The 11831-nt window shown below is 30.8% G+C and overlaps 2 protein-coding genes across 3 annotated transcripts; one reads left to right on the forward strand and one right to left on the reverse strand.

Moving 5' to 3' along the window:
- Positions 1 to 1258: 1258 nt before the first annotated feature.
- Positions 1259 to 2425, reverse strand: LOC108484889 (serine/threonine-protein phosphatase 7 long form homolog). Its single transcript, XM_017788774.2, has 2 exons — positions 1880 to 2425; positions 1259 to 1510 (listed from the first exon to the last, which is right to left on the reverse strand). The coding sequence occupies exons 1-2, from the start codon at positions 2423 to 2425 to the stop codon at positions 1259 to 1261; spliced, it is 798 nt and encodes a 265-aa protein (XP_017644263.2).
- A 4953-nt stretch (positions 2426 to 7378) lies between these two features.
- On the forward strand, positions 7379 to 11380 carry LOC108484453 (uncharacterized). Of its 2 annotated transcripts, XM_017788241.2 has the most exons (9): positions 7385 to 7929; positions 8091 to 8155; positions 8252 to 8350; positions 8977 to 9024; positions 9502 to 9571; positions 9694 to 9765; positions 10349 to 10483; positions 11050 to 11113; positions 11212 to 11380. In XM_017788241.2, exons 1-9 carry the CDS (start codon positions 7735 to 7737, stop codon positions 11253 to 11255), a joined length of 792 nt encoding a protein of 263 aa, XP_017643730.1. In that variant the 5' UTR covers positions 7385 to 7734; the 3' UTR covers positions 11256 to 11380. The 2 variants fall into 2 exon arrangements, with proteins under 2 accessions (XP_017643729.1, XP_017643730.1); XM_017788240.2 differs by having other exon boundaries at positions 7379 to 7929; positions 11050 to 11380.
- Positions 11381 to 11831: the final 451 nt, after the last annotated feature.

Here is an 11831-nt window from a genome sequence, read left to right on the forward strand (position 1 = left end):
GAGCTTATCCCAGACAGAGGGCTTCGCGGGAATCCGAGAGGTTGTCCGCAATCAACCAGAATTCGTAATGAAATGGACATTAGGAAGAAATCTGACAGTACGCGTTGTGGATTATGCAGGTTAGCTGGTCATAATCGGAGTAAATGACCACAACGAAACTATTATGTTGGACAATCGTCACGATCGGGTAGGAATTGAGCTTATGTTGTAATGTATTTAATTTATATAAAAAAATTATATTGAAAAGTTTGATCCAATTAGATTAATGTTGTAATGTATTTAATTAATGTTCTAATTAGATTAATGTATTTAATTAAATTAATATTGTAATGTATTTAATTAATGTTCCAATTAGATTAATGTATTTAATTAGATTAATGTTGTAATGTATTTAAAGTTTATTCCAATTTATATTACAAGACTAAGTTTATTACAAGTTTTAGTGTTTTAATGTTCAAAATGTCCAAATTAATCTAATTTATGTTATGGTCAAATTTTGTTCAACTTTTCAGAGTTTCAACTAATATAATTAAAAATATACAAAAAAATACAAACATTTTTAATATCAAAACCCAAGAAACCCCTAAAATTGATGGTTCGATGGTGTGGTCTTAGGGGTATATATCTGCGGAGGTCGACATTCACGTTGTGGGTGATTGCGACGACCAACATCCTCTTCAGTCGAAGGTGAGGGTGTCTGATACATGGAAGAAAAATCATATGGCTCGAATGGCATCGATAAACTTGAGCCGGTAGGAGTGCCATGCAGTGGTGGATACAATCTAAGAGGAATGAAGTACTGCGGTGGATACAGGCTAGGGGTAATGCTATACTGTAGGGGATATGAGCCGGAAGAAATGTTGTGCTACAGTGGATATAACCCAAAGATATCAAATTCGTAATGGTATCCGCTCCCTGGCAAGCCTGAGAAATAGTCATTGGCCGACAAATTCGGATGATAAGAAGTATCAGTCGAATGTGAATGTGATCATTCAGACTTGGCCTCCTACTGTAGCTCGGGCTCTAGCTCTGGCTCGGGCTCAAAATCTAGCTATGGATCGGTCTCTATATCGGCCACTGGCTCATATGCCCCAGGTCGCTACACGTGCGAGGGGACAACAGTCGACTGCCTACCAAGTAAATATGGCTTTCCCATACTAGAGTACCATTGTATGTACTCTAACAATGGTTGCAAATCGAAAGACATGTCCATCTGAGGTCTTCGACCCATCCGATTATCCCATACCGCAACAAATTTCTAGTACACAACCTCCCAATGCATTCCATGTTTCCCTCTCTTGTTGATGCCATGAACCTTACCCACCTGCATTGGCGGATCCGGGATATGCTGGATACAACCAAACTGTCGTAGTACTCGATCCCCGTGGTACCACTCGACAACATTGAAACTGATAATTGGTGCATTAGTGCACCACAATTGAGAATGAACGTAGGCAGACGAGGGTATAACAGTCGCAATTTCTGGTTTACGATATGAAATCCATATAAACTGCACGATTAATACCATGGTTAAAATTTAACAGGGTTCGCGTAAGATATACAAAGTAATTACATGTCATGAATGTTTGAATAGCTTACCCCTTCCCCGGCATGTTGTTCAATCATCAAACGATATATCAGGACAGTGTACGACCTCCCGATACCCGGATAAATGCTCTATCTACGAAAACAATTTTCAAGTAAATATAGTATCGTTAGAATAGTATCATTATAAAGAAATTGTCAATTTAATAACAAGTTAAGTTTTATCACCTGTTAACTAGTGGAAATACGTATGGTTGGTGACTAACCGATGCCAAGAATGGCATCCGATAAAGAGCCTAGACTGCAACAATAAAAGGCATCCGCCTATGTCTACGGTATCAGGCTTTGTCGTCCGACAAAGCTCACGATACAACATAGCCAGAACTGCAGAACCCCAACTATACGTGCGAACATTATGCAAATCAGCTAATAGAGGTAAATACTGGAGATGAACCTTGTTGTAATTCGCATTGGGCATCAGTACACCCCCTATAATATGCATAATGTACGCTCGAGCTGCGCACATCAACTCTTCTTCAGTGACATTAACTGATAAATGCTCAAAACTAGCTTTTAGCCATGTAAATTTTAACTCCAAAAAATTGGACTCATCATCGCCGGGCGAGGCTCCTAGTAGGCTATAACAAAGTGCAGCCGGCTCAGCTATCGTACTTACACCCGTTACGACATTCCCGTCGATTGGGAGCCCAAAGTGCAATGCAACATCCTCCAGAGTGACAGTGCACTCCCTACACGGCAAATGAAAAGTGTGGGTCTCCGGACGCCAACGCTCGACCAATGCAGATATTAAATTGTACCGCAAATCGAACGTCCGGGTCAATGCTGCTGACCTTAATCTAGCTAGCTCCAAGTAGGACATCAATCATGCATCCGGGGAATATCCGAAACCATTCACCTAGCCCCTTAATACGCGTATGAGTCCTGACAGTGTTAAATTACGAAAAATAGTTATAATAACATAATTTATTTTCTTAAATTACGTGATTAATAAATAACAATATATTACTATATTATTAACTGTGTCACATATGTAAGGTTCTTTCTTAATCAATGCAAAACCATTGCGATGCTCGCAATTTCAAAATAAATTGTAGTTATTAATTTTAATGTTTGATAGATTTTAAATATTTATCGAATAACTAAATTTTACCCTTATATATTGCTCCTAATTAAAAAATAAATATATCCAACTTAAATACAAATAATATTATTATTTTAAAATGATAATAACTAAAATATTTTGGTTTAAAATATAATATATATTATACCCAAAGATGTAGTTCAATATCTTTTAAATTAATTTTATTTAATAATAATGTGAGTGATTCAATAATAATTAAATGTTTGATAAGTTGTTCAATATTATTTTAAAATATATTATAATATGTAATTAAATTCCTTGGGAAATGATGGGAAAATAAGGAAGGGCTATGTTGCAATATTCTTTTTCGGTGATTTTGGCCCTTTGTTAGTATTTTTTATTTTCGTATTTTTTAAAATATATTATTTTATATTATTTTAGTACATAATGTTTCAAATGTATTATTTTAGTATTTTTATATTAATTTAATAAACAACCCCGATTTTGGCCCTTTGTTGGTATTTTTTATTTTGTATTTTATTTTTTATATTATTTTAGTACATAATGTTTCAAATGTATTATTTAAGTATTTTTATATTAATTTAATAAATAACCCTGATTTTGAAACTTTGTTCGTATTTTTATTTCCAAATTTTATTTTTAAAACATACTATTTTCGTATTTTATTTTTTTATATTATTTTAGTACATAATATTTCAAATGTATTATTTTAGTATTTTTTATATTAATTTGATAAATAACTCTAATTTTGACACTTTGTTGGTATTTTTTATTTTCGGATTTTATTTTTAAAATATCCTATTTTCGTATTTTTATATTATTTTAGTATATAATGTTTCAAATGTATTATTTTAGTGTTTTTTATTAATTTAGTAAATTACCCCGATTTTGGCTATTTGTTTGTATTTTTAAATTTTCGGATTTTATTTTTAAAATATATTATTTTCGTATTTTATTTTTATATTATTTTAGTAAAAACTCGCTAGCACCACTTTCCTCAAAAAGTTTTTTCATATTTTATTTCTTTTCGTATTTTATTTTTCATTAAGATATTTTTTAGTATTTTATTTTTTATACTATTTTTGTAAAAGGTTTAAAACCCCATCACATAAAAAATAAAAAATTAAAAAATCAGAATATAACATGCCAAATAAATTTTATAAAAATATATCTAATCAACTTAAAACACACTTAACAAATAAATTACATAAAATAATAATAATAAAATATTCTTTGCACATAACATACATACGCTTTTTTACTTCAATAAAAATTGAACATAAATTAGGAATGATTGAAAATATAAAATAAATATAAACATACATTAATATCTCTTTTAACAAAATAACACCTTGCAAAAAATAAATTTAAAATTAAATCAATTAAATTAAAATCAATCAACAATAATAATAATAACACCTAAAATAAATAAATTATTTACTTAAATACACATTTATTATTCAAATTTATAAAAAGCATTTTACCTTTTTTTTTTCCTTCTTTTCTTTCCCTCTTCTTTCTCCTTCTCTTTCTCTTTTACTTTTTTCTTCCCTCACCAAAGCCGCCTCCTTCCTTTCCTCCTTTTCTTCTTTCTTTTCTTCTTCTCTTTCTTTTCTTCTTCTCCTTCTTTCTTCTTTCCGAAATGGACTTTTGGGACCATATATTATGGTCCCCCAAAGGAAAAATACAAAACCCCTGTATGAGGGGTCAAATCAGAGGTGCTGCCTCTACCAGAGGTACAACCGGTGTCGCCTCTGGCAACTCCTCCACCTTTTTTTTTCTAATTTTTGTCCTTTTTTTCGTTTTTTATTTTTTTATAACAGTATTTTTTTAACAGAAATGTCAGAAAAAGTGGCGGGCCAGGGTGGTCACGCCACTGCCATGGGCTGCACCATCCTGGGATGTATCATTTTGGTACATAGTTTTTTTGTTGTATTATTTAAGTATTATTTTATTTTTTATCCCATTTTTGTAAAAAACCCGTATAAAAAATATAAGACAAAGAGAGACGATTATTTCTCAATATCTTGTGCTTTTGTTGTCTGGAAAGTAAAGACTCAAACCCTATATAGGTCGTCCATCAAGTTAAATGCTTAATTGCAAGCACTATAGAAGCTTCCAGCAATCCTTATGCTATACACTATAGAGTTTTGAGTGAACATTGGTAAATGCATTGTGTTCAACTATGAAACTGCCTTGTATGATGGGGCAACGTTAGCAGAGGAATCAATTCATCATTTGGCGTTATAGGCAAATCACATTGTAATTGCAGGGATCCTAATAACAACGTCATCTCATCAGAAAAAAATATCGATTATGGTATAACTATATCAAACTCCTTTAAATCTAATAATAATAAGTTCGGATGTCTCTTACAAAATTGCTTTGAGATTTGTGTACAAAATTTAATGAATGGGAATCGAAGAGAAAAAGGGATATGAAAGGCTGATTTTTTTTTTTTGTTTGGTTGACTAATTTTAAGCAAGGTAGTTAAAAATAAGCGTAAACTATTAAAATAATTTGATAAAAATTGAAGTAATGATAAAATTGCAAAATTCCTAAATTTTTGAATTCTAAAGGTTTGAGTTGTGAAATCAAATATTGACGTAGTAATTAAATTATATGATTATGAAATATGAAAATTTAGAAAGTTGAGCATAAAATAGTAATGTTTGAAACTTGAGTTTTAGGACTAATTTACATAATTTGAGAATTTACAATTTTAAAAATAGAATATGAAAGTTTAACTGTTCAAAATTAAGGATTAATTTTTAAAATTTTTGAAAATTTTAGTTGTAAGTATAAAATTTGGAAATTTTAGAGAATGGTCATTTTGTAAAACTGTACAAAAAGAGGTTTTGGATTTAACTCTAGAATAAGAAAATCTATTTTTGAGGAATTAAATTGTAGAATAGTAAAAATTTGGATTTTAGAGAATAAATTGTAAAAGAAATATAAAGTTAGAATATAATAGACTGTTTTCTTCAACAGTAAAGAGAGCTTCCCCTTAGTTGCTTTGAAAGCTTCCCTTTTATGTTTTTCGATAGTGAAGACAGTGAACACAGTCTTATCAGTTTGGAAAATGTTTTTAATGAACAAAAAATTGTTAAGACATTTTCCTTAAAAAAGACTTGATTTTACCTTTTTTTTGGAGAATGATTTCATTTGGTAAAAAAATATTTTACATGCAAACAAACAGACCCTTATATTTGAAATGTTATGTTAATGTGTTGTAACATTTTAGTCACTGAAATTGTAATGGTAAGCTGACGTGACACGTTAAATCATTAGTTCAAATAAAATTGTAGGTTAAATTATACAATTGGTCCCTATATTTTTTTCATTTTGAGTAATTTAAATTTTTTTCTTCTATGTACTTTGAACTTTCCTTTTTTTTTTCTTCTTTTTTTCATTCTCTTCTCCTTCTCCCTCTGTTTTCCTCTTTTTCCATTTCTTTTAACATAGTTTTTCTATTTGTTAAAACTAGTCCTTATACTTTTATTTGTTTGAACAATTTAATTTTTCTTTTTATTTCTTTATTTTCCTTTTCTACTTCCCATTTATTTTCTCTCTTCTCATATCTTCACAACAAAAACATAATCTTTGCCCACCAAATAAACCAACTTCTTGTTTCTTTGACATGATTTCTAAATTAAATTTTACTTAAAATTGAATATCAATCCTTCTTAATCAAATCTCAATTTGAATATAACCTAATTTTGAAACTAAAATGGATCTAACTAATCAATATAAAAAACCATAACCTTAATCAAATCTAAATATAAATTTGAATTCTATATAATCAAAACAAATTTTTCCGTTTCCAAACTTTTATAGAATTGTGTACATTATTATTTTCCTTTCCTTTTATTTTCTGATGAATAAAATTAAACAAACGATAAAATTAATTTAAACCTTTTTGTATATTCCCGAGTAAGTTTGATTGGAAGCCGAGCATGGATGAATCGAACAGAGAGAGGGAGCATGGAACCAAACTGGTTTAGGTAAAGTTGAGGGTAAGTTTCGTATGGTGGTCATTTTAGTCATTAAGCAAGAAAAGCTCGTTTGAAAAATCCGTGAAACAACGTAGTTTTGAGAGGGCGAAAATGTTGTAGATAAGATAGATAAAGCGGTTGTGGGAGTTGGTTAGGAGATTAAAGGAACAAACTTGGGAAATTTTGCTGAGGGTGAAGTGGCATAAGTCACGACTGACGAGGTATTCAAATGAGGCGAGTTTGTGGACTAGGACATTAAGAGATCCAAATTGATTTGTTAAAGCGATGATGAACGATGATGGTTTGTAATTGTAGGGTAAGAATATGTGAAACGAGTTTTATTTTAATTTTAGCTTTCACCTTTTCTTTTTTTATAAATATAAAAAAATTTTAACAAATGAAAAATTTAGAAAAACTACGTTAAAATAGATGAAGAAAGAAGAAAATAGTGGAAAAGAAGAAGAGAAAAAAAGAAAAAAAAAGAAAGACAAGTTTAAAGAACATAAAATAAAAAAATTAAACGGTTCAAAATTAAAAATATAGAGACCAATTGTAAATGATGATTTAATATATCAGGTCAATTTATTATTACACCCTTAACAATAATTAATGACTCAATAATTAAAATTTTATAATAAATTAATATAAATAATTAAAATATAATATATAAAATCTAACCTGAGCAAATAAAATGATTATTTTTATACCTTACCCTGAAGATAATTGTTTAAGATGTGGGAATTGAACCAGTCCCTTATTAGTTATTAGTTTAGAAGCGCGCCGCTTCGTCTCTGTTTTTCCTTTCCCAAGTTTCCAACTTTCCTTCTCTGAAGTAACAATCTCAATCTCAATCTCAACCTCAAACTTCTCTTTTTATCCTTGTTCTATAAACGTTTCGTTGAGTCAAACTTCTTGTCTGGTTCTTTAATTCTTTACAAGCAAAACCAAGTTCTGTTTTCTTCTAAAGTCTTGTAAGAAAGGACTTCTCTTTTCCTCAACTTTGAACCCAAAACAGAACTTATCATAAATACTTCTCTTTTTCTTTTTATATAAAGGAAAAGTATCATCATCATGCGTGCTAGATTGGTGGTGTTCCCAATTAAAGGGAAAAACTGGTGCTTTAGCAGATCCATTGACCTGTCTACATCAGAATCTTCCGCTGCTAGCACACCTTCCACTGTTAAAGAGCTTTGCAAGAAGATTTCATCCAATTCCAAGCCCCTCAGTGCCAATGCTGAGCTTCTTGTCGATTTCATTTCCAACAAGGTAAACCCTCTTTTTTTTTCTTTTCATTTTTATAAAATTTAAACACCCCTCTTATATATATATATATATATATTTGTGATTCTTGTTTACAATAACTTCAATGTGCATTTTGGAATGCTATGTTCTCCTGTTTCTTGGTTTGCTAATGATTTTTGTTATAGATGAATAAGGCTTGGATCGGGTTAGAAAAGGCGCCTGAGGGCAGTTTCAAAAACAAGCTACATGGGTACTACTTGGAAGTCAAATATGTTTCGTATATTGGATTAGTTGGCTTTAGTTTCCGCTAACTTTTTTCCTTCTTTTGGTTGAATGTATTATCTAGGTTGGGGTTGCGGCTTTTAGCTCGAGTTAAACCATCTGAGATTTTGTTGAAATCTATTACCAAAGACGTTACTAATGTACAGATTACTTACCCCACAAGGTTCTTTCTTCTCATTTTCATTGCTGCATCTTCTGTTTTATATCTGCAATATAGTTATTTTTCTTAATCTTGCCGGGATGTATATTTAATTGTTCTCTAGGATCTATATTTAAGTCCAATATTTCAAATCTCTTTGTTTTATAGCTTTCACAACATCATGATGATGTATTAGAAGGGATTTTGTAGAATTTGGTTTAAGCTAGAGTAGGTTCCTACCATTTTAACAGCTTATTTATAGCAAACCTTTTGTGGAAAAAAATGTGAATGACACTTTCAGAAGCAACGATTTGCCCTCAGTTTAGACGGTTGTGCTTTTCTTTATCTTGTTTTCTTATCATTTTTTCTTTAAATTATTGTTTCTCAATATTACAAAATTGAACAATGGTAGGCATCCTTCTATGGTTTGTTCCTTTCTTGAGATCTATATGTATTTTCTGCTTCTTCTATGGAAAAAGAACTTACATTTGAGAATACTATTTATTTTGTCTTGAATCTGGGATTTTGGATAATTTGTGGAAATTTTAGCTTGATGCACTAAAGGACTTATGAATTACGTTTGTTATGTGCATTCTCAGGTGCTTTTAGACTGCTGGTTTGTTCCTCATACTTCTAACATTTTTTTGCAGTTTAAATGCACGACATGTGCGGCGAAGATTACGGCAAATAGCCTTGAGGTAATTGGTGTACCTTTTTCTATTGCTTTTCTTGAATGCTAGAGATCGGAAGTTATTTCTAATGTCCAAACAAATTGCTTTACCATCAAAATGTAGGATGCTTCTTTGTTTTCTAGGTTTCTATTTGTTTCAGAATACACATAATAATTGCGCCACTAGCCCTTTAACCTGGTTCATGACATTTCCGAGGCATCATTGTTGTCTTATTGAGAATGCTCTAGTGCTTGATGTGTAGTCTTAGTGAGAATTCTCTAGTGCTTGATGTGTAAGGACATAGAGAGTTTCTAACACAATTTTATGCTGTGATGTGCAGTTTATTGATTTTGTAGCGTTAAAGGCATTTAACGCCAACACCAACAGTCAATGCCAAGTTTTGGAGTCTATTGTTGTGTTTGCTTATGTTTATATGTTACTTTATATTCGTACAAATTCCTGCAGATAAGCAATGTTTCTAAACAAGTGTTCTTTAATTTTCAGGGGTACTGTTTTACACAGGAAATACTTTTATGGTTCGGTTTCATTGCTTCCATTGACTACTGCATTTACTGTACGCATGTTTATTATTATTGTTGTTCCATCATTTACTGAATAGACTCTTTTGCCTCTTGAATATTTTTCCCATTTATATTTTCTCTAATTCTTACTTAATCTTCTTTTTCTTTCACACAGGTTCTGCCTCTGCCTAACATTCCATTCTTTTGGGTCTTGTTTCGCACATATTCGCATTGGCGGGCTCTCCAGGTGGATTCAATGTTCCTAGAGCTAGATCCTTTTGGGTGGATTTAAAGAGACAGTAGTAGAGGGATCTGTTTACATTTCTAATATTTGAATTGAACAGTTTGGCATACCCTATTGCAAAAGCTGCTTCTTTATAGTAAAATTTAAGTTCTATGAATTCCTATTGCAGACATTCAACTAGAGTCATATGTGTTACCATAATCTGTTTTAAACATGATTGTATTCACAAGATCACTTCTTTTCACATGTGTTTCCTTGTTATTGCTTTCCGTCATCCTACGTTGATGTGCATCATTTATCTTTTGCTTTCCACTTGTCTTGGCGTCTGCATGTCTGTTGTTTCTTGCTTGAGAAGCTGAAAAGGACCGTTCAGCGTCTAGCTGAATGGGGAAAAAGGGTTAGATGGTCAGTTGAAAGTAGTTACTTTTAAAGCAATACAGCATTCAGGATTTCACAATGTGGATCCCTTAGTTTTTGGATATCTCTCATCTGTTATCACTATTTTTGAACCCTCCATGTTCTATAATTTATTTTTGTATACAGTATCACTATTACTCATGGTTGTTTGTCTGTGTTGACTTTGCAGGGAAGTGAGAAGCTCGTTCAGCTAGTCTCCGATTACTCCTTAGTTCAAAAATCAATTATTTTGAGTGGGAAGGGGAATGAATCGGAGCATAATGATTCGAAATGTGTAACTAAGAATTCACCAAGTTCCCAATGGGTAAGCTCATATGTGTGCTATAATCTAAAACAATGGACATAACGGGATCGTATGAGGTTACTTGTTAGTTGTGAGTCTTTACTTTTCCATGTGAACATTGTTTCGGTTTAACCTTAATTGTTAGGCTCTTGCACTTACATTTACTCGATTACCTCCTCGTTTAGGTTTTTCATTTACTTGTCATCAGTATTTAGTGGTAATGTTGATACATAAGATTTATTGATGTTTAGCGATGTAAACTAAATATATACATGTTGATAGTAACTTGGTTATGATGTTCTGTCCTCCATCTTTACTGAGATTTCTCAATAGCAACAATAATTTTTTTTAGTAAAACACAACAATAATTTTTTATCACAAGAATATCAAGAATCCATTGTTTTATTGCTTTGTCAATCCCATATGACATCTAAATCCTTAAACACTATCCAATTACTGTTTACGGTTTAGCTTGTAATTCTTCTCGGTGCAGAAATGTAGCTTTAATGGTTCAGCACAAGCATTATCCTCTCCGCTACTCACTTCTGTTTTGATGTTATATTTTCTATTATCGATTTAATGAGCAGGTGTTGGAGCCATCGAAGGAATTGGAGGACCTTATTAACCGGGGACATGAAGAAAATTATCTTAGTGAGCAAGCTATCTCAGATATATGCAATAGTTTTAGTTTGAACAAGAACGATGTTTTGAAGTGCAGAGATTTAGTGTAATTGACACTTTCAATGCAGTATTGCAGAATGAATTGCCCAAAAGAAACAGAGCACTTAGATGAAGATGACATTCATATTATATTAACATCTATGTATGTTCATTTTTATATTTGAAGACACTTTGGGTTATAGAAATTATGAAATTATATATTGTTGGAAGCCAAGAGTAGTCTTATTCAACAAATAAGCTTCATTCTCTGTACTGGCTTTATTTTATTTAAGCTTAACTTGACCAATTTAGTTTGTGTTGATGCGATAATTTTGGCCAATCTTTTAAAAACTATATAAATGTTTAAATTAATTAAAAATATAAATTTTTCCACATCAAGAATGAACTTAAATAAGTATTTTGTTAATTTTGTTAATTTTAATATTCTTTATAAAAATCATTTTAAGTTATTATTTTGAAAATTGAATAGGTTATAAATTTATGAAAATATTCAAATATATAAAAGCCCAAAAATTTCATTCATTTTTATAAAAATAATATATATTATAATTTTTATAATATACATTTATAAAATTATACGCTTTTTATATTTATATATTTTTACATATGTTATAGGATTTATATATTTATATTTTATATATTTTCAAAATAATAATAACTTAAAAATTGATATTTTATAATAAAATAA

The sequence above is a fragment of the Gossypium arboreum genome, chromosome 6 (genome assembly GCF_025698485.1).
Source record: "Gossypium arboreum isolate Shixiya-1 chromosome 6, ASM2569848v2, whole genome shotgun sequence".
Lineage (NCBI taxonomy): Eukaryota > Viridiplantae > Streptophyta > Magnoliopsida > Malvales > Malvaceae > Gossypium > Gossypium arboreum.